This window comes from Lepidochelys kempii, chromosome 3, assembly GCF_965140265.1.
Source record: "Lepidochelys kempii isolate rLepKem1 chromosome 3, rLepKem1.hap2, whole genome shotgun sequence".
Classification (NCBI taxonomy): Eukaryota; Metazoa; Chordata; order Testudines; family Cheloniidae; genus Lepidochelys; species Lepidochelys kempii.
Window position 1 is genome coordinate 83,468,667 of NC_133258.1, and position 23,834 is coordinate 83,492,500.

Sequence of the window (23,834 nt, forward strand, 5' to 3'; positions counted from 1 at the left end):
AATTATACTAAGCATTGAAATGTTACTCCTGTCTTTTGCATAAACATTGCTTAAAAATATGTTTCAATAGGTGACCTCTTTATGGAGAGATTTATAGTTAAAAACTAGGGCTCTCGATTCATCGCAGTTAATTCAAAAGAATTAATCTAGATTAATCACCGTTTTAATCACACTATTAAACAATAGAATACCAATTGAAATTTATTAAATGTTTTGGATGTTTTTCAATATTTCCATATATATTCTGTGTTGTAATTGAAATCAAAGTGCATATTATTTTTGATTATAAATATTTTCACTGTAAAAATGATAAAAGAAATAGTATTTTTCAATTCACCTCATACAAGTACTGTAGAGCATTCTCTTTGCCATGAAAGTGCAACTTACAAATGTAGATTTTTTTTTTTTGGTTACATAACTGCACTCAAAAACAAAACAATCTAAAATTTTAAAGCTTGCAAGTCCACTCAGTCCTACTTCTTGTTCAGCCAATGCTAAGACAAACAAGTTTGTTTACAGGAGATAATGCTTCTTATTTACAATGTCACCTGAAAGTGAGAACAGGCATTTGCAAGGTATTTACGTGCCAGATATGCTAAACATTTGTATGCCCCTTCAGCCACCATTCCAGAGGACATGCTTCCATGCTGATGATGCTAGTTAAAAAATGTGTTAATTAAATCTGTGACTGAACTCCTTGGGGGAGAATTGTATGTCCCTGTTATAGCAGTCTCAGATGATGACCCAGCACGTGTTGTTCATTTTAAGAACACTTTCAATGCAGTTTTGAAAAAACGCAAAGAAGGTACCAATTTGAGATTTCTAAAGATAGCTATAGCACTTGACCCAAGGTTTAAGAATCTGAAGTGCCTTCCAAAATCTGAGCGGGACGAGGTGTGGCGCATGGTTTCAGAAGTCTTAAAAGAGCAACACTGATGCAGAAACTACAGAACCCAAACCACCAAAAAAAAAATCAACCTTCTGCTGGTGGCATGAGACTCAGATAATGAAAATGAACATGCATTGATCCACACTGCTTTGGATTGTTATTGAGCAGAACCTGTCTTCCGCATGGACTCGTGTCCTCTGGAATGGTGGTTGAAGCATGAAGGGACTTATGAATCATTAGCATATCTAGCATGTAAATATCTTGTGACACCGGCTACAAACGTGCCATGAGAACTCCTGTTCTCACTTTCAGGTGACATTGTAAACAAGAAGCAGGCAGCATTATCTCCTGCAAATGTAAACAAACTTGTTTGTCTCAGCAATTGGCTGAACAAGAAGTAGGACTGAGTGGACTTGCAAGCTTTAAAATTTTAGATTGTTTTATTTTTGAATGCAGTTTTTTTATACATAATTCTACATATGTAAGTTCAATCTTCATGATAAAGAGATTGCACTATAGTACTTGTATTAGGTGAATTGAAAAATGCTATTTCTTTTGTCTTTTTACAGTACAAATACTTGTAATAAAAAATAAATATAAAGTGAGCACTGTACACTTTGTAATCTGTGTTGTAATTGAAATCAATATATTTGAAAATGTAGACAACATCAAAAATATTTAAATAAATGGTATTATATTATTGTTTAACAGTGTGATTAATTGTGCGATTAATTTTTTAAATTGTGCAACAGCCCTATTTAAAACATATACAAGCATTTCTATAGGAAAATCTCTTCCTGGTGGTTCTCTGTTTCTGCTGAATTAAGGGGACAGTGTTCTTGTTTATAGAGTGCCACAAATGTGTATGGTGCTTAACAGCCAAATAAGACACATCCCTGTCTCAGAGTTTAAATCCAATACTTCACTTTACAGGCACAGGGGTGCCTCTGGGACCTCCTAATGTCAGGGACTGCAGGTCTTTTAGAGCACTTAGGCACTAATAAGTTCCAACCTGCCACCTAGTGACCCGCTAGCAACTGCCCCAATAGAGGCTGAACCCTGATAGAGGACTCCAGTCCTGGAATCTGATTGGCAGAATGCTGGAGGTCCTGACTGGTTTACAGCTTCTATACAAACCCAGCACAGGAACAGAAAGTTGTCCTTGCAACTGGGATCAATCTATTTATGACTGCTTCTCCTGCAATACCTGCTCCTGCTACTTCCTACTGATCTCCTGGTAACCTGATCCTGCTTGTCTCCTGATACCTGACTCTTGGTTTGGCATCTGGCCTGTCTTGGACTCTGACCTCCTGGTATCTGATGTGGCTTAACTCCCGACTCCTGCTCTGATCATTAGGTCAGACCACCCATGCCCCAGCTGTGACTCCTAGGTGTTCAGGGAGTCTATGGCACCTATTACATTTTGGGGCAGGGAGAGATGCAGCCTGTCCTCCCCTCTGCAGCTAGGAAGCTAGGCTGAGCAGTGTGGAGGGGCAGAGTCAGCCTAGCTTGTTGGGGACTTGTTGGGGAAAGGAGGGGAGACTCCATTTGGAGGGGCTAACACTAATAAGCACATGGACTGCAAATGTAGGTTATCACCTGTAGAGGGAGCACCTGTACAGCAGCAGGGCACAATCTGGCTTGGAGTTGGTGTTTGCTCATAAGTGAATGATTAAAAATGCTCTGGTGGAGAGAGGAGAGGAAGGGAAAAGGAGGGTAAAGGATGCATCCGTGGGCTCTAACATAGAGGAGGGTATGAGATTTGGAGCAGAGATAAAATGCAGTTGTATGAAATGTCCCCTGCTGCCATCCACTATAATGAAGATGGCAGAGCACATGCCCTGAAAGGGGTTGATGGCTTGATAGAAGGGGGAAGAAGTTGGAGGACCAGCCACTGCAAGCCTCATGTTTCCATGTACACATAGATCATAAGAGCCTCATAAGTTACCATGTCTCTCAACACTTGCTCTGTGACCACTGTCAGAGTGGGTTCACACACATGTTACTGATTTTGGAATGTCATTAGCAGCACAGTGCTAGGATGCCAACAGAGTGAATGGAAATGCATTGAAATCTGCTGGGATATTGATGCTACTATGATTCTAGTGGCTATATTTCCTGAAAATTCTGGTGAATCTGGCACAAGAGTGGCATGTCCACTTCTGTGACTTCGTACAAATTATTCCTCATTTCTGCAAGAAGGGGAAGAGCATATTGCTTGAGTTTGTAGTAGAGAATGAGTTGGCAAAGGATCACCCAGTGGTTTTGAGAATATTTTTAGAGTATTGTTAGTTTTATCACTGTGGGCTATCCTGGGAAATATTGCTGATTGCCTTCCTTCCCCACAATATCATCATTTTATACCATGCAGCATGTTTTAGAGTACATGTGGTATTCACTTTGCAGGGGAATGGGACCTTATAGTAACAAAAAGCTACTCAAAGGTGGCTTAGCTTATTTTTGTGTTTACTTCAATAACTCGTTATCTAATGTTTGTACGGTATTATATTAACATTGCAGACTTCAGCCATCTATTATCTAGATCTGAGCCACATAGATTAAACAACAAATGATTAAACAAAACATTAAAAGCGAAGACAAAGTGAAGTGTAGAATGGGAACACAGATGGTCCATTACTGCCAAAGCAATGAGATAATGTATTTGGTTATATATAGTTCCACTGAAACCCCATGAGTCTGATTGAACTTTAGTGAATTGTAACATATCAATTAGAATTCAATGAGTATGTCTGCAAAATACTGGATAAAGGAGTTGATATTTATTTGGACTTTCTGCTGTTAAAGAAACTAAATAGCTGTTGATGAGAAGTGAATAATTGTCAAGGGTTAGAAACTGGCTTACAGACAAACAAAATAAGAATTAATGGTCATTAATTAATTTTCAGCATAGCAAAGGTTTGGCAGAGGATATCCTGAAGTTCCATCCTAGGACCAGTCTTAATATACTTACTATACGTCTGAAAAATGGGGAGAAAAGTAAGGTAACAAAATTTGCAGGCAACACAGATAATTAGGTTGGCTGAAAAGACTTTGGCAGGTCTGGTTCCTGGAAAAAGGAATAAGGGGAAAAAACAATTAACCATTTCATTACTTCCCCAAAAATATTCTAAAAATGGGTGATTTATTTGGGAGGAAGGGGGGTTATTTCAAGCTGGTTCACGCATCCGTAATACAGACATGAGAAGAGCGGGTCTTGTTTCTGGAAGCATGTTGTTGAAGAAAAACTCATACCACGATCACAACAGTATTATTCACAGTGGTAATAATCATGCGATTATTATAAAGATATTATAAAGAAATCCACTTTAGTTGCTTGTAGACTGTGAAGATTTGATTTGGCAGGCTATTGGCACCGTGGCTTTCAAGCAGACAATGATGTCATTAAAATTCAAGCAGTAAAGTTTGTTTCTGTGCTGGCAGATGACTACTGCTGCAGCAGCAACAACAGCACGTTATATTGTAGGCCTGTGCATCGAGAATAGCTATTAGTATTTTGTCTTTGGTGATGGTGGAGGTTTTAATAAAAATATCCATTTAGAATCCAGTGGTTGTTCCCTATCAGACTAAACACTGGATCTTAATTAATTTAATCTGTACATACAAAAGAAGTGAGAAAACAGTAGTACTGTATAGTCCCCAATAAAGGACTGCAGCATGTTCCAGAACCCACTGCTTCTCAGCTATTGCTAGTAACTGCTACAAACTGCTGTTAGTTTGATTCTGGCCTTTTGTAGGACCACTCGGCAAGGATGATGTATTCACACTGCCCCAACACACAACAGAAACTGAAGAACTGAAACCTCAGCTCCATCTTCTGCTCTCTTACTTTGGTGTCTGCTATGATACGGAGAATCTCAAGAACTCTGCTAATGAGATGGAGCTTTTTTCCGAGGTAACTAAAGCATTACAAAATGTTCATGAGCATGCTCATGAGGTTTGGCAGGAGAACACAAGTATTGTAGGTTGTATTGCATTGCAGGAATAGTGTTGTGAATTCTGTGTTCTTGATTGGAAGTACATTTATATAGAGAGCAGTAAAAAGCCTGTATAGCTTCCCTTATAAACATATTCTACAGTAATAGCCTAAAACATCCTAGTGTTGTTTTTAACATTACTGTTCTTAGTAAAATGAAGGATTCCACAGCTTTATTCTACCCAGTCACCCTCCTGCCCTTTTACACAAGCTCATTTCTCAATTTTTTCCCTTTTAGTTTTAGTATGTATTACAGGCATTAGTTATCACCACTAGGAATCTGGCTTTTACAGGTCATTAAGAGTTACTTTACCAAATCCATGCAGGTTGAAAATTACCAGTTTGAGAACAATTTTCCCTATTTTACTACTTTACATGTCCAGGATGTAGAGCAGGTACATAATATTAATTCTATCTAAAGTGTATATTGCCCCTAATAAAATAGCCACTTAGGTACATGCTTAAAATTTAGCACGAGTGGTCCCTTTGAACCTCATTGAGACTAAGCATGTGCAGAAATGATTTCAGGATTGGGCGTTAATGTAGAATACCTGTACTGTGTGTCAATAGGCAGGTATAGATCCTATCAGTGAGTTCATATGACCAACTGGAAGAGATTAGGACATACTGTAGTTGATTGTTCAGTGGTTAATATTGGAAACTTGTCCTGTTTTGTGAAACCTGTTGAGAACCTCCTCCATATGCCTTTCAGGTTATCCGGAAATTTCGAAGTGTCTTCAGCAAACAGCAGACAATGAGAACCTTTCCAGTATATGATGCAGGGGTGCCTGGGTCAGAAAACTGGGGTATTTTAGGACCTAGCATGGTTTTGAAAAAGAGAGCCAACTGGATTCCTTTTATAAAGGTAGAAATAAGTGATTTTTCCGTTTTTGCTCTGTTGGTAAACTGTTGTAATTACAATTCAGAATATGGCAAGACGCTTTCCAGCCATTTACTTTTTAAATGACCACTTTTTAAAAAAAAATTCCAGAATCATGTCTAACTACCGTCATATACAATGGGTCTATTTCTGATTTTTCACTCCAGGCAAAAAAGTAAATGAAAATGAATGTAATGCGTATACTTTATTGTATATTGCCTTCTATCCACATATGACATTTAAGTCCTATTTATAAATTTTTCCCTTGCTTTTCTGTCAACCAGATTAAGCCCAAACAAGATCCCTGGCAGCAAAAGCTTTTGACAAAACTGAAGCAATGGAAAAAAGTAGATGAACTATTGCATCTTCAATCAAAGTTTTTAGAGGTAAGTAAATAGGATATTTTAAATATATTCTATTTATTTACTAAGTGCTCTTGGGAACTTTAAATCCCTGGAGAAACAGCTTGCCTGTGCAAAAAGCTTGTGTCAGGCTTACATTTCAGACTGTAGAGTTCAGACAAACTGAAGATCCAGTACTGAATTGATGCAGATTTTTTTTCTTCTGTTTTCAGTGAGTATTAAGGTTAGGAAAATTTCAAAAGATTCAGAATGCAGGTAGCTTACTTGACTAAGCATTCAAAATTTCCAGAGCATAGTTCAGGTTAAACTCCAGGTATTTACATCTCTTGGTCCTGATTCTGATCTTGCATACAGCAGTTTTACAGTTGATGTCAATGGCATTACTCCTATCATACACTGTTGTAAACTAGATCTGAATTAAGCCTGAAGAATTTATCTAGAAATCTCACAAGAGCAGGCACTTTAGTGAAATTGTTGGCACTTATTATCCTGGTAGGGCCTGAAATACCACGAGAATAGCATCTCTCACAGCATTTAGCAGTTCAGCTTCCAGTGTAATCTTGGAAATGGAAAAGAAATATTATGTGAACCAGAAACTCATACAGAACATGTGCATTAATCTTGCATGACTCTTGTTTCAGAAGCCTCTTGAGAGACTTTACTGTAGTATCACCATATTATTAAGGCACTGCTGTAGTGCTGTGCTGTAACATCCTGTAGTGTAGTTGTTTATAGGTTTGGAGATTGGATATGGATATTCCGTAGCCACAATAGTTTCTAATGAGTTTATAGAGTAACACTTCACTAATTGTTGCAGTAAGTCTTGGACAATATGGAAATCTGGCATGTCATTGATAGTTTTGGGGAGATGAAAGGTGAGGGGGGTGGGGATTGCCAGCTGGAGAAGAATGGGGAAGATTATTCTCTCTTCTATGGAGTGGAGCAAGGGAATAAATGATTCTAGTTCATTAAAAATGAATTTCAATAAAGATAAGTGTAACGTACCCCACTTAGGAAGGAAAAATCAAATGCAGAGCTACAAAATGGGGAATAACTGGGTAGGCAGCAGTACTGCAGGAAAGGCTCTGGGGGTTCCAGTGGATCACAAATTGAATGAGCGCCAACAATGTGATGCCATTGCAAATAAAAGCAAATGTCTTTCTGGGACATATTAACAAGAATCTCATGTGTAAGACCTGGGAGGTAATTGTCCTGCCCTACTCAACACTGGTGAGGCCTCAGCTGGAGGTCAGTGTCCCATTTTGGGCACCATACTTTAAGAAGGATGTGAACAAACTGGAGTGAGTTCAGAAGAGAGCAACAAAAATAAGGGGTTTTAGAAAACCTGACCTATGAGGAAAGGGTGAAAGAACAGGGCATGTTCAGTCCAGAGCAGTGGTTTTCAATCTGTGGTCCATGGACCCCTGGGGGTCTGCAGACAATACCTAAGATTTCCAAGGGTATCTGCACCTCCATTTGACATTTTTAGGAGTCCACAAGTGAAAAAGGTTGAAAACCAATAGTTTAGAGAAGATAAGGCTGAGGGCAGACCTAAACCTTCAAATATGTAAAAAGTTGATATAAAGAGGCCAGTGATCAGTTGTTCTCTGTCCACTGAGAGTAGGACAAGATGTTTAGTTTGCAGCAAGGGAGATTTAGATTGGATATTAGGAAAATCATTCTAACTCTAAGGATAGGTAGGCACTGCAATAGGTTACCTAGGGAGGCTGGGGAATTCCCATCTCTGGAGGTTTTTAAGAACTGGTTAGACATATCTGTATCAGGGTGTACTTAATCCTGCCTCAGCATGGGCGGATTCACTAGATCAGTGGTTCTCAAAGCCGGCCCGCCGCTTGTTCAGGGAAAGCCCCTGGCGGGCCGGACCAGTTTGTTTACCTGCTGTGTCCGCAGGTTCAGCCGATCGCGGCTCCCACTGGCCGCGGTTCGCTGCTCCAGGCCAATGGGGGGTGCAGGAAGTGGCGCAGGCCAAGGGACTTGCTGGCCGCCCTTCCCACAGCCCCCATTGGCTTGGAGCAGTGAACCACGGCCAGTGGGAGCCCCGATCGGCCAAACCTGCAGATGTGGCAGGTAAACAAACCGGTCTGGCCCGCCAGGGGCTTTCCCTGAACAAGCGGCGGACTGGCTTTGAGAACCACTGCACTAGATGACCTCCAGAGATCCCTTATAGCCTGACCAAAACTGCAGTTGGTAAGCAGGTTTTGATGACTACCAAATAGGTGAGGTGGCATTATTATTATTATTTGTGTTTTTGGTCCCAGTCTCTACCAATGTTTAAAATAAATCTAGGGGGAAAATATAGGAATACAAAAAGTACTTGATAGTAAAGGTAAAACCGTCCAATTTTTTTTTAGTTTTTTGCTGTATTTTAGGGTAGTATGAACAAGAGACCGGCAAAGAACTCATTGATTATACTAAATAAATAATGTGCATGACAGAAAATTGTGGTTTATGTGGGAAATGAATGAGAAATGGTGCTTTTGTGTGGAGCTTGATTTTTAATTTGTCTCTGTTAAAGCTTCTTTTTGATTCAGTCCCCGTGCCTATATTTTGTTCATTTATTTTTAACAAGAAAGTTTGATTTAATGATCATTATGCCTTAATTTCCAAAGCATGACCTCCAGCACCTTAATTCAAAAGAATTATGCAGAATATTTATTGTAAATATCCTAGACCCCATAGCCTTATGTTTGCTCCTAAAGTATAACACTACATTAACAGAAACCTTCCTATGAGAGCTGCAACAGTCTTAACAGTGATTATTACAGAGACACCATCAACTTGAAAATAGTGCTTATTTATCTCTCTCCTTTTTTATTTACTAGCGTTACTTGTAACACATAAAATTACTGACAAGAATAGAGAGAGGGTTTTGTTTTTTTTTAGTTTGTTTAATATATGCTTTTTGGCAGCACTTGGTGTATATTCAGCTTCCCTGCCTCTGAGCAGAGTTGGCCAGTTTCCTATTTTGTGTGAGTCTTTTCACACCATGACAGGGGAGAGATTTAAAAAAAGGAATAAATAGGAAGATAGAGAGGCAGTGCTGCCTCATGGATAGAGCATTGGACTGGGGGATTCTGTTCCTGGCTTTGCTACTAGCCTGCTAGGTGACCTTGGGCAAGTAACTTTTCTGTGGGCCTCAGTTTCCCCATCTCTAAAATGGGGATAATGATACTGACCTTCTTTATAAAGCACTTCAATATCTACTGATGAACCTCACTCTGTAATAGCGAGGTAGGTGATAGGGGTGGTGGTTTTATTAGTATTTATTTATTAATTAAATGACTATAATGCCACAAAATGGACAGTGAGTTGAGGGCAAGGGTTGTACTTAACACTACTTTTAAACTTTTTAAAAAGACCAGATTTCACTCTGATGGATCCCTTTAAGGAATGGAAAGATGTGATATAGAAGAAAAGATGTATATGATGCACTGACTGTAGCTGCTCCATATGTAAGACTGAAACAGGCGTCTCATTGTAGGCCCAATTTTCAAACCCCTCTCCTCCCACCAAAAATTCCCCAAAGAAACAAATCCACCTGAAATTACACATGCCAAATCTTGTATCTGAGTAGAAATTTTCCAGCAAGTTTGGATAAAATAAATAAATCCAAAAAGGAATTTTGAAGTGATGACTAAAAACAGTGTCTTCTCATTGACACTGTGAAAAATCTCCTAATCCTTTTTGGGGATCTTATTTTTCAATAATGCCTTTTTCTCAAAACTTAAAAAAAAAATCCTGTTGGCCTTGCTGAGGAGAAATGGCATTACTGTTTTTTGGTGGGTAGAAGAGGAATTACAGAAATAATGTTCAAGTTTGGGATAGGGCAGGGCCTGAAATACCTAGTGTGACGGGATCCCCGGGGAGAGCATGGGACTGCTGTACCCCCTTAACTCTCTCCAGCCTGAGCTGTCTCTCACAATGCCTTGCCAGTGACAAGCAGCAAGCCCCTCCAGGTGCTGTTATCACTCAGCACAGACGCATGTGGAGCCCCATACCCAGCTAGATTGCATGAATGCACTCAGAGCCACTCATGAATCACACAGAGAAAGGCACCAGCCACGTCCCACCCAGCACTGTACCTCAGGACTATACCGTCTTGCTCAAGATGGGCAGTACAAATTTATTAATTGGTTCACCACTTCATCAATGGAAAGTGGACATACGCCTTTGCAAACATGAGCAGTTTTGCCATACACTTCATACAAACTCACTGGTAAAGATAAACAGTTAAACAAATGTATTAACTACAAAAGATAGATATTTTTAAGTGATTATAAGTGATAGGCAAAAAGTCAGTTAGTTACCAAAATAAAATAAAATAAAATAAAATATAAGCATGCAGTCTACACTCTCAATCCTATTCGACTGGGCAACATCTAGATTTAAGCAGTTTTTCTCACCCCACTGGATGTTGCAGTTCATAGTACACAGATTTCACCCTTGAAACCTGGGCCATTCTTCTCTGTTGGAGTCTTAAGTCTTCTCCATGTTCTTATTGCTTGCAGCATAGGTGGGGGCAGGAGAAAAGGCCAAGCATGGGCCCCCTATGTTCTGTTTTATACCCTCAATCCCATGTGCTTGGAGAACACAATGTCCAGGCATGTCTGGTGGGCATTGCTGAGTCCCCAGGCAAGGTTGAGCAATTCCCCTAGTGTGGCCTCATGCAGGTCAGTCATTGAATTGTAACTCCCTTGCTGGACAATGGCGGCTGATGGTTGTTTGACACCTCGCCCGGGCATTGGTTACTTTCCTTGCTGTTGTCTCTGGGGAGCTATCATCTGGCTGATTCCCCAACTTACAGCAGGTTTTAGTGACAACCATACAACACAATTCGCATAACTTCATATGCACTAAAGATATACATATTTTGCTAGAACAGTAACTCTCAGCTGATGACAGCCTTTTCCCTGATACCTCACAGGGCATGCTTTATGTGCAATATCACAGTTATATATAGATGAGGAATATGGGGGTTACAAGACACTCCCCCAAGGTATAGTATGTCACACCGAGGGGGGTCAATAAAGGGAATAAAGAGGTGGCATAGGAAGTTGGAGGGGAGGTGGCACTGAGGGGAAGAGGCTGTCCTCTTGTCCCTCTACCAATCCACCTCCATGAGGAAATGAAGCATCTCTCTCTCCCAAATCAGGTGGCTCTCTTGTAGTCTTCTGCTATGGGGAGGTCTCATCTGACATCTTCAGCCTTTTGGGGAGGTGGGAGGGAGGGAAACAGACAATTTACTTGTGCAGAGAAGCAGCAATCATTTGCAGGTATATAATAGATTGGATGGAGGTGCTATGCTGCCTTGCTAAATTCCCTAGAACTCATCCCAACTCCTCAAAAAAAGATGGCCTTGCTTTTAGCTTTGCCTTGTGAATCTTAACTCTTGAATATTTGATGTGATTGCAATAAGGTTTCTGACATGGAGCAAGTGATTGACGTTCTCCAGGAGCATGCTATAGGAGTGCTATAGCCAAGTCCAGTGCGATCAAGTTTTGTGACTTCTCACCGCTCAAGACAGCATAACTATGATCGAATCTGGGAGAGAATTTATAGCAACTCAGAGCTTCAGCAGGTATTTCTGAAGGGGAAGATCAGGTGAAACTTGTGTAACTATGAGTATGGACTAGTAACTCCTTTTTTAGAAAACCTTCATTTAATCAGTGATGATGAAGAGCCTCTGCATTGAAAGCTTCTGTAGGGAGACCATGAAGTTCCCTATCTTCCAAAACTCGGTCTCCCTCCTAGGATGTTGTTTCTCATAGGATTGTGGGGTGGGTTTATATATGATTGTTCATACAGCACTGAATGATTCTGGAAAATGAATACTGGGAGTGGCTGGGTCACTACAAAAAGTAATTTTCCCTTTGTTGATATTCACCCCCTCTTGTCAACTGTTGGGAATAGGCCACTTCCACCTTGATTGAATTGGCCTCAGTAGCCTTTACCCCCCACTTTGGTAAGGCAACTCCCATCTTTTCATGTGCTGTAACATATATGCCTGCCTACTGTATTTTTCACTCCATGCATCTGATGAAGTGGGTTTCAGCCCACGAAAGCTTATGCCCAAATAAATGTGTTAGTCTTGAAGGTGCCACAAGGATTCCTCATTATAATCTCTTCACTGTCCTGTTGTCTTCTAAAGAATACAGATTTCTGATGCTAACTAGCACTGGGTGCGTGGGTGGGTGGTTTAAGAAATAAATGCCAGTTTTAACACCAGTGTAACTCCATTGACTTCAGGGGAGTAACTCCTGATGACACCAGAGAAAGCGAGATTAGAATCAGGCCTTGATGGAGGTGGTGATGGATGGGCAGTACTAGCTACTTTCCTGAATAATTTTTACATTTTTTTTAAAGTTTATTGTGGAAGGGGCCTAGAAAAACAGACATCACTACAAAGTATTTCAAAGATATTATCTACAGCCCTGAACTGGGGTGGAGTGGGGGACTGATATAGTTCCAATTACTATTATGATAGTCTCCTTAGGAGTCTGGGTTTGATCCTTCATTTGTATGCCTGCATGTAGGTTCAGAGGAGGTCCACATGAGAGAGAATTAGATTCCTCATTAAGTATCAGGGGGTAGCCGTGTTAGTCTGTATCCACAAAAACAACAAGGAGTCCGGTGGCACCTTAAAGACTAACAGATTTATTTGGGCATAAGCTTTCGTGGGTAAAAACCCTACTTCTTCAGATGCATGGAGTGAAAATTACAGATGCAGGCATTATATAATGACACATGAAGAGAAGGGAGTTACCTCCAGGGATGAAAGTAACTGAGGCCACTTACCGGTACGGGACGGCTCCGGCCCCCAGAAGGGGTGGGGCCTCGGATGGAAGGGGTGGAGCTGGGGGGTCAGCATCCCCCAGCTAGCCCTTCCAGTCCGGCTGGCCCGCACCGCCCAGGGCTCCTGTGTTGATTTAAGGGGCCTGGGGCTGTGGTCGCCGCTGCTGCCGTAGCGGCAGCGGTGTCCGGAGCCCCTGGGCCCTTTTAAATCGCCGGCCCCAGGGCAGCTCCTCCCTTTGCCCCCCCCCACCCGTTGGCGGTCAGGGGGGCCAAAAGGGGCAGGAACATTAAAGCGCTGCAGGGTCCTTTGCCATGGCAGCGCTTTAATGTTGCTGCGCCCCCCACCGACGGGGGGGCACAGCAACATTAAAGCACCGCAGCAGCAAAGGACCATCCTTAAAGCGCTGCTGTGGCAGCGCTTTAATGTGGGCTGGGTATGGGCCGGTGCGGGTTCTTACCGGTACGCAGTACCGGCCCGTACCGGCTCACTTTCACCCCTGGTTACCTCACAAGTGGGGAACCAGTGCTGACAGGGCCAATTCGATCAGGGTGGATGTAGTCCACTCCCAATAATAGATGAGGAGGTGTCAATTCCAGGAGAGGCAAAGCTGCTTTTGTAATGAGCCAGCCACTCCCAGTCCCTAATGTGAGCTTGAATAGGGACTGGGAGTGGCTGGCTCATTACAAAGTAGCTTTGCCTCTCCTGGAATTGATACCTCCTCCTCAATTATTGGGAGTGGACTACATCCACCCTGATCGAATTGGCCCTGTCAGCACTGGTTCTCCACTTGTGAGGTAACTCCCTTCTCTTCATGTGTCAGTATATAATGCCTGCATCTGTAATTTTCACTCCATGCATCTGAAGAAGTGTTTTTTTACCCACGAAAGCTTATGCCCAAATAAATCTGTTAGTCTTTAAGGTGCCACCGGACTCCTTGTTATTCCTCATTTAAATATAAATTAAGGCTTATTCTAATGTTGGCTCCCTTCTTGATTTGAATGGGAAATCTGTGATTTTAGGCCTTTTGAAATTCAGATACAAATAATTGAAATTTACTAAAAATCAGTTAAAATTGTTTCCAGTCACCCTTTTAATTGAGGGATTTACTTGCTTCCAATCTTCTTCTGTGTCCATGCTGATTTTTCCCTTGCTGTAGCTCATGCTAGTCCCCAGTCTGGCAATGAGCTCTCTGCAGGTCCACCCCTGGATCCTGGTTTTTATGATAAGGCCTTTGTATAATGCTGACAACAAGAACTGTAAGCATCTTCTCAAAACCGTTTTTTTTTTTTTTAAACAGGATCAAAACACACAGGATAATAATCCTGCTGTGGCTATGAATGAGAAGGGTATGGAAACTATCAGTCTCAGCAAGAATCCAGGATCTTCCAGGAAGAAGAAAGAAAGAGGGTAAAACTATATTCTTCTTGGTAAAGAAAAATAAATGCTTACACTTGTCCCATCTTCAAACTCTGCCAGAAACATTAGTCCTCTCTTCTGTATTGTGTTGTGCTATGCTGCAGGTTTCCATGGCAGTTAATTCAATAGGCAGTAGTTCACTCTAGACAGGACATGAAAGGGCTCTTTAATTTAGATGGGTTTTAGAAATCAGTTTGAGGAACAATGACTTAATTTTCTTCTGTCTGGAAAAAGGTATAGTTACGTAACCACCTTGCAGCTGCTGGGATTAGATGAGGGCACAGAGGCTAACAATAAGGACCTTATCATGAGGAAAGGAGCCTACTTGTCCGTCCTTTACTTACGTCACCTGAGAATCAGAGACCTCCAGGTAAAAACAAAAGCCCATGTCAGAGCTAACTTTTCAAAGGCATAAAGTCCGTGTAATCCTACCTAAGCTACCATAATGTATGTTTATGTATCTCCTTTGTTTCAGCGGGTCTGCCTGGGAATCCTGAACTACTTCAGATCTGTTGAGAGAACTTTAACAATCAGCACCTCAGGTCTCACCCTGCTTGCTGGTAATCTAGTCCCCAGTGCTGAAGATACCTGTTGGGTAAATGCTGTCAAAGGAGGCATTGATGTTTCTGGTGGTCTTGGTTCTCGCCACTATGTCCATTATACATCAGCTGACTTCAAGGTGATCCATTCAATAACTCTATAAAAAGGTCATCCAAAACGTAGATTGAAATAGGAATATGTAATATGTTCCTCTTTGGGATTTTTTTAGTCTTTTTCTCTCTCAATTGCAAACTTTGTTGTGATAGCTCAGCAATTTATCCTATCTGAATTGCATTTATCCTCCTCCTTTGATTCTTTACCTGACAACTTTAAGGCCTGTTGTCTTGTGATCTATCATGGCCTAAAACTGGGAGGTATATACAGTTGGTAAGGCATTTGGTTCTAGCCTGGGGACCCTGAGATAGCAGACCTTAATACAGTGTATGGAAAAAGGTGTTTTAAGTAACATTTTAGAAATCTCGAGAAGTATTAGTTACAGGGTTGGGTTTTTTTTTAAATCTTCCTCTGAGGTCTGTGTAGGTGGAATGTTGTAACTATGGCACTTGGCTTTAGAGGTGAAGGTATACAAAAAAATAATTTCAATAAGATTTTAAAGCATTTTGACATATAATTCTTTTTCCCTGTGTAAAATATGTGGAATGCACAGAACACTATTATAATATTATTTATCTATAACAATGTGTTTGTACTATGAAACCTGTTCAGGGTGAGCTTCAAAACTTGCTGCTGGCTTTACTACTGCAAGGTAGCCATAACAAATTCATGTGCAGTACCATAGCATGCCATTGTGTGTTCCCTGGACATACTGAGTATATACTGCATTCTCTCTCTCTTTCTGAAACGGCTCCCTTTTTGCTTGAAAAATACTTCATAGTACCAGTTGGATGAACTACTTTACAGCAGGGTTATGATGAGTTCACTTGCATAAGGTTTCTTTATTTCCCTCTACTTCTCTCCCAAAATGTGGAAGATGGTGTAAGGAACAAGCCTGACCACATTTTTCCCAGCACTCTGTGATCTGGAAAGTGACGGCTAAATACTCTGTGTGTGGGGTAAGGGCGTTGAGGATGAGGTGGTGGGAGAGAGGGTGTAATTATGAGTGATAGTGAAATAATCGATGTGCTTTCCCAGGATAATTCAAAGGTACTGATGTATAAGTCTGAACATCAACTGAAGCCAAGATAAATATTATTTACTAAACCAACAACAGTTCAACTGGCAATGCAATTGGTAGCACATCCTCCAGTGTTTCCCTAACAACAGTTTCTAATATGATTTGTTAATATACTGCAAAGGCTGTCTCTTAGGAAGTTTATGATAATAATACAACTGCTTTCCTGGCAGACTAATTGACAGATCCTCAAGCCTGCTCTGCTTTTTTAACTGATTATGCTGTAACTTGCAAGCTGATGGTGCCAAGTTTTATACGTCTCACCCCACATGGGAGTCCAGTTGGACAAGCTAATTTGTATTATGACTATATCATTTTGATAAGACTGTAATCTATGAGCTGGGCATTCAGTGTACAGTTAATACATCACACTGCTGTGCAGGAAACCCAGATTTAAGGCCATCATTTCACATTCCAACCTCAGGCTGGTTGAGACTGGAGGCATCAGAGGCATGACACTCAGTTTCAGGATGCAAGGGCATTCAAGAAATATACTAAGTGAAACTAAAAATCCTTCGGGGCTGCATCCCTCCTCCTTCAGTCCTAGGATTTGGCTTGGAACAGCATTTTCTCATTGGAGGCTGCTGTAATCAAGGTAGACAGAGTCAAGTGTAGTGATGCACTGAGGAGGGAAGTATGTGAAGGGTGTTAACATTTATTTTGTAATCCTATGTGGATTTTGTGGTCTTAGTGCCTCTGAGCAGCTACAGGAGAAAATGACAGGCACAAATAATGGTGGGCACTAATAACACCTCCTAGACACACAGCTACCTGATCTGAAGGCACAGATGTACAGCTGGATTTTTAAAAGCCTTATTTGTACCCACAAACAATTGTGGGCATCAAGTTGAAGGCCTGGTTGAGGTGTATTTAAAATGTGGCTCCAAACCATAAACATTGCAGAGATGCTCCCTGGTTTGTTTGTTTGGGGGGGGGGGTGGATTCTCCAATTTTGTGGGATTGTCCTCATATTTCATAATATTTTGTGGTGACCACTTCCAGACTGTGGTCTAATTGGAGAAACAAATAGCAAAGACCAATTGAAAATTGAGGGGGTAAGGTGAAAAAGCAAAATTTCAGGGTCTTCCCTCAACTGATGTAGGAATTTACTGGTACTTAAAACTTCTGCCTTGTATTGTGCTTCTCACTGTGATATTTTCTCAGTTACTTATCTAAATCAAGCTTATCTTGATTCTGCTATAAAGGATTTTTTAAATGTTAACAAATTCCCTACCCTGTCACTTCTGAGAGCACTGAAGCTTAATACTCACTTCAGAAATGTAAGTAAAGAACAAAGAGCACATACTTTTAGCAGAAAGAAGAAAAGAATGTTAACAAACTGATCTAATACTACATTTAAATTAAACATAGGTTTTTGTGGGCATTTACTGGCTAGTGAAATATGAATATTTCTCTAGTCCAGCACAGATCTCTGCAGTTAACATTCTGTTACTACTAAGACAGTTAAAGAGCATTGGGCAATGCATTGATTTATTTGGTGTGGTGAGGTTTCCATAATTAAAATTAATGCCTTGCCCAGGGCAAGTATTCTGCTTTGCCCATCTCTCTTTCTAATGGAATTTTGGAAGGCATTTTGGGAGAGGTAAACTTGTTTGACATCACTGATTTCCTAGGGTCAAGAGGAGGATCTTAGTAAAACCAAAGAGAGGAGGAAGGCTGGCAGTGTTAAGATATTACACTATAATATTGGACAGTGCGAATTAGGATGGTGTATTAGACACAGAAAAGTAAAAACAGACTTTGCATATAAATGAAGAATAAGGATCTTGCAAAAAGATATTAAGTAAATAAAGTAACTTCTTGTAAGAGGTTTCCCTTACTGCTGTTGCACCCCCTGTGTCAAGGCATGGCATTGCAGATGGTCCCTGCCTCAGTTTACAATAAATAGTTACCGATTCAGAATCTGGTGGCCTGTGCCTTTAAACAAACAAATGTAAAAGCAGGTGTTTGGCTTCAGCACTTTAAGACCAGGACCCAACAAGGCCCTGGGGGTCTGGGTTTACTCTGGGGAGTTCCTTCGGTCTCCCAGAGTCACCCAGCACTACAAGAAGCAGACAAGCTTTCTTAACTGGCCTGCTGGCTCCCTCTTGGTTCGTGTCACCTTCTGGCCCTTCTAGGCCTCTGGAGGACTAGATCTTACTAGTGGCCTGGCCGGAGCAGATTTTTCTTAAGCAGAGGTATCAGGGCACTGATGTCTCCAGCAGGGGCCAAAACAGCCAGACAGATCATGTCCCTGCTGGATTTAAAAAATAAATTAAAATAAGGCACGGCTGTATAGGGTGACCAGATGTCCCGATTTTATAGGGACAGTCCCAATTTTTTGGGTCTTTTTCTTATATAGGCTCCTATTACCTTCCACCCCCGTCCTGATTGTTCACATTTGCTGTCTGGTCACCCTGCGGCTGTATGCCAAGGGTTTGTCTACACTGGGAAATTAACTGTCATACCATACTCCCCATATGGACACTTTTATTCTAGAAGAAAAGTGCTTTTTTTTCTGGTTTCGCTTCTACTGCTTTGAAAGCCACACCACTCCTATTAATTGCAATGTGAAGCTCATGCCAGGGATGTTACTGAACAGTATTGAATAGTGGCACAGCGCCAGAGTAGATAATCTGGACCAACTCTTTTAAAGATGCTGTTGATTTTAGAGGAATAAAAGGTATAGGTAAATGTTAAACTATCCCATTGGTTCAGTACCTGCAAATAAATGTTGTAAAATCCAGCACACACACATCAGTTAATACACCATTTCAGAACCCAAATGGCGATGGCGAAACCTTTTGGATGCTTGGGGGTTCTACCCAAATCCTTCAAAATGTTATATAACACAGAAATGCATGACAAGCAATATTACAGAATTGGAAAAGATGATAAGGAAAACAATAGTTGAAAAGGAGTCTGACAAACTAAATTTTATTTTTCTTCTCTGTTGCTTTTTTGTTACAAAGTGGCAGAAAGATAGAAGACTTTAGAAAAAAATTGTGAACACCTGCTTGAGTGTTATAATTAAGGAAGCCCTTGTCTGATTCATTATTTGTAGAAAAAAAATCTATCTTGAGCTAACCTACCAATTTTGAGGCCTATATGACTTTTTTTGTGTGTGGTTTTGGGGCGTGAGGGCAAAATCAGGCTAATAATGGAAACTCATTTACAACCCTTATCACAATATAACAAAATAGCTTTCATAAGGTAGAAGCACAGAAATGTGATATCTTTTCTTGTATAGTTTTTATTTCTGGCTGTACTTTATTGCTGTTTGGTGACGTTGCAGACTGTCTCTTTCAGGCTCAGGCCTGCTCTTAGATATATTGGTTTGCATCATTGCATGTCTTGTAAAACTGATTGCTTGTATCACAATGTCTCTTTGGATTTGCCATTGCACAGGTCCACAGTGCACAGTTCATGGAGTTTTCCGAGGTGGAAAATCATGATGACTTTTACACCACTCAAGATGGATACATTCACACACAGGACCAGCGAGGGGCTTACATCATATACAATATAGCTTTAAAGGACCTGAAGGACCTCGAAAATCAGCTGCTGCTCGTGGCAAGCCAGTACATTGAACAAGATAAAAGTAAGATCAAATGCTGATAGCTCAAAAGCAGGGAGTCAAACTGGATTTATGCGATGACTTTTTTGAAGTGTGGCTATGGACATTGTGCAGAGCCATTTTTCCGATTGAACACCTGGATCCTTTCCTACTCATTCTATGTAGGTTTTTATACCACATCCATCACAACAGTGTCCGAGCACTTGGAATGATTGTCACTTATTGCTGATGCCACTCCAGTGCTCTGCCCACAAGATACACCTGGGACCTCGTTATATTAAATAGAGTTAATAAGGGAAGAAAGATTATTGAAGTGGCCTGAGAGTGGGGTGAAAATATGCAACTGAAGGTGACGGGGATGGGCTAGAGGAGGAAAAAGTTCATAGTTTTCAAACTACTGCTGCTTCTGAAAGTGCTGCTCAAAAGGCAGGTCGGGACTTCATGCATCTCCACCCACTATTAACCTTCTCTCTGTTGTGGTAAAAACTAAACTGCTAATTATTTCACATTGCAGATTTAGTTTTTTTACCATAGGAAATTAGTTGAAAGTGACTGGGTTACAAACTGCTGCTGAAAGAGAAACTGGATTGTGGGGAAATGGAAGGAGGGAGAAGGAGATGAAACAATCAAGGAAACAGAGAGGGAAGAAAGATTAGAAAACCATGAATAAACAGCCACACATGCATATTATATTCAAATATGTAGAGGAAAAGTTTTCTAATGATACAGGAGAGGAATTATTTTTAATTGTGGAGGGATATGTTATATGACCTTCCAACACACTTTTTTAAAGCTTTAACTAACACACACATTTATAAAATCAATTACACATATTTGGATAGCAATAAGCCTGGCAAGCTTTAGTAGGCTGGTGTACCTACATCTTGCTTCAGGGCATAAGCCAAGCATTAATGTGGGGGGAGGATGGGATGGGAAAAATCTTTCCCTGTGGACAGGTTATTTCATAACTGCCTACTGCAGGGTTTTGTAAGCCTTCCTCTGAAGCATCTGGTACTGAGATCGATGATTATCCTGATCTGGTATGGCAGTTTCTGTGTTTGTAAATCACTTAAATCTTCAGTCTCCCATCTCACCCAAGGTCCATTAATGCATGGCCTGTTGTGGATTATTTTTGTCCTAGTTCTTTACGCTCCCATGCCACAGATCCTGGTTCCAGTCTCTGTGACTGGATCAACAGGGACTGAGTGTGATGAGGAGGCAGAGTGCTTTGCTATCGTAGGCAATAAATGCTTTAATGGTAACCCCTTCAGCCAGTTCAGGAACAGCAGTGTTGGGTTCAAAATCCTCTTGTCCTGTCCAGTTATCAAAATAAAGGATGGTTGTTGCAATTTGGAGCTGGAGGGCAGCCAGTGGAGTGTCACGCACTTACACTAAGGCTGAATTTGGTCTGAGGAAGTTGAGTTTTCAGACCATTTTATGGGATTTATCTTTTGTTGACAAAGCAAACTACATTTTTAATGTAATAGCATCCTTTCCAAATGGGGAGAATAAATGAAACTAACTAGGCACGCAATTCATGAGCTATGCAGACACTTTTGATTTGCTTCTCCATATATTTATTAAGAAATAAAACCATAACCAGCCAGCTGGAATCATTGCTTGCTGGAGGAGTCTCATTGGCTGCCAGTGCAGATCAATGTTTTGTCCCCTACTTCACACCCAGGACTAAACTAACTACAATTAACTTCCTCTAAGAAGAAGTCCTCTGAAAGTAAGACTCTCTGGTTTCAGCACTGTGAAGAGCTCTTTGCACTGCCGTGCCTCCTGCTGTGTATGCAGGTTTCCTTTGTGAGCTCTGAGGTTTTGGGGTGAGGAGGTAGAGATAACTGCAACTAAGATTAAATCCTCTGACAAACTAACAAATGTACTTTTCAACCTCTTTGATCTTATCCTGACTTATGTCTCTTTACCTGGAGTTTCCCAAACACTGCCCATCCCTCTTTTCCCTTTACACCAAACAGCATTTGTTTGAATGTGTGTGTTCGATGGATCACACATATTCAAATAAAATTTCCCAGACACTTGGTGTTTGCATTTTAGACTGTATAGAGGCCTCCAGAACCTGTGGAATTTTAAATCTGCTGTCTGGCCTTCTATTCTCTGGTAAAGGTAAAACAGAGTCTCTCTTTTTGTAAATAAATAGGGTGACATCAAGTTTCAGAAAATTTGGTATGAATAAATTACTCTAAAACCTATCTTGGCCTGCTTCTATTTTGTCTCTTGTGTAAGTCCCATCAGACTAGTCACTTGTAAGAGGTGCTGACCAGTTGGAGATGTCTCCCATTAAAAACACCAACATTTACTGCACTGTTCACTTTCTTTCCTAGGCTATGTAACATACCATCAATCCAGTGATGACAACCTCTTAGCATGGGCCCACGCATCTGTGGATCGCTTTGCAGTGCTGCTTGACATTTGGATTTGTGAAGCTGCTCTCTTAGAGAATAAACGTCAGGTACATTCCCACCCAGTGAGGAAACTCTGAAAACTATTAATACATACCAGTTAATCTCCAATTCATTATTTAATTTTTTTATTAATCTTCCAATATGGAAGATTCATATAGTTGACACAACCTGCTACTGCTGGCTACATTAGAGAACATGATAGAGATGGTTTTCAATATTGCTAAACAAATGTTCATGTGTTGCATCGCATAGTTGTTTCTAAATATTAATACTTCTGACAGTTACGTTATCAGTGAATGAAATGCTGTGGATTAGTACAAAAGTCTCTCACATTCTCAGCAAGCATACTCACTGGATTGTACGTAAAGCAGAACCTTTTCTCATTTGCAAACTCAAAAATCCACATTAAGTGATTTGCTGTTCACTGGAACAGTTGGAAAAACAGAATTTAGGGAATTTAGCTTGCAAGAGCACTGAACAGAACACCAATGAATACACATGGTCATTGCTGCCCAAAGAGTTTATAATTTGAAAGACAAAGATTAGACAAGAAGGGAATAAGAGACCTAGAGGAGGATGATTTAAAACTATTTTGTATGGTGTTTAGCACAATGTGGTCTTGGTCCATGCCTAGAGCAATAATACAAATAATAAATAACAATAATAAGTTTATATAGCTGAGAGTGGTGATAGCATTATATCGTGAGGGCATAAAGCCCAGTGCAAGGAAGCATAGATGGATGCTTCCGAAGAGCAGAGTAAAGGCCCTTCTCACACACTTGAATCACCCATTTCTACTTCATTCTTATTCCCAGCACAGGCCCTCTGCCACATCACAACAGCAGAAAGAGCACAGGGGAGTTTCTGTGTGCCAAACAAGGAGAGTTTAGTAAATAGAACTCTAACTAAAAATGGATTCATTTTCATACATACATACATGAAATACATGCACACAGAAATCTCAGAAACCTCCTGTGCATTTGCTGTTGTGGTAGAAGGGGTATGTATATCTATATCCAGTTGTTTATCTCAGCAAGTCTCTATTAATCATATCACCCCTTCATTGTCTTTGCACTTCTTAAATTGGTTGATACTTCAAATTTTTTGAAAACATCGTGTATGTGTGACAGCCATTGCCAAATAGAAAAATATGGTGTCTCAAGGTGAAGCTGGAACTTTCAGGCTGGTAGGGGCATGGAGCTTGATAGGGGCATAATACTAGTCTACATGTGTTGGGGAATTACGATGGTCCAGTGGTTAGGGCCCTAGCCTAGGACTTGCGAGAAATGGGTTCAATTCCTTGGTTTGCCACAGATTTTCTGTATGTGATCTTGAGCAAGGTATGTAGCCTCTCTCTGCCTGAGTTCTCCATCAATATGATAGGGATAGTAATACTTATCTCACAGGGGTGTCATGAGGAGAAGTACATTAAAGATTCTGAAGCTCTAAAGAGGTGTTTAATTTTATATAGATAAAACCTTCGTGCTTCAGGATATAAACCAGCTGCTAATTGCCTGGGGCTTGGAAGAAACTTCTTATGTGGGTAGGTTATTGTTGAAATGTCTTGAACTGAAGCTTCTGGTACTGGTTTTTGTCAGAAACAGGATACCAAACTAGACAGACTACTGGTATGGTCTGGTCTCGCTTGCCCCTCTGTTGTACGTGAAATCTCTCCATTACCAGCAAAAAATGAATATTTGGCTAGTAAAAAGGAAAACAAGTCCCTGTTACCTGTACTCAC

At 40.7% G+C, this 23,834-nt stretch overlaps 1 protein-coding gene across 1 annotated transcript in view; it reads left to right on the forward strand.

The window, feature by feature from the left end:
- The first annotated feature begins 5,665 nt into the window (after positions 1 to 5,665).
- LOC140908917 (uncharacterized) overlaps positions 5,666 to 23,834 on the forward strand; it is a 58,401-nt gene continuing 40,232 nt past the window's right edge. The window contains exons 1-8 of the mRNA XM_073336991.1: positions 5,666 to 5,748; positions 6,048 to 6,149; positions 11,563 to 11,724; positions 14,237 to 14,346; positions 14,590 to 14,725; positions 14,831 to 15,034; positions 19,496 to 19,688; positions 22,013 to 22,140. Of these exons, the coding sequence (XP_073193092.1) occupies positions 14,273 to 14,346; positions 14,590 to 14,725; positions 14,831 to 15,034; positions 19,496 to 19,688; positions 22,013 to 22,140 (735 nt within the window). The 5' untranslated portion in view covers positions 5,666 to 5,748; positions 6,048 to 6,149; positions 11,563 to 11,724; positions 14,237 to 14,272. The remainder of the gene's footprint in view (positions 5,749 to 6,047; positions 6,150 to 11,562; positions 11,725 to 14,236; positions 14,347 to 14,589; positions 14,726 to 14,830; positions 15,035 to 19,495; positions 19,689 to 22,012; positions 22,141 to 23,834) is intronic.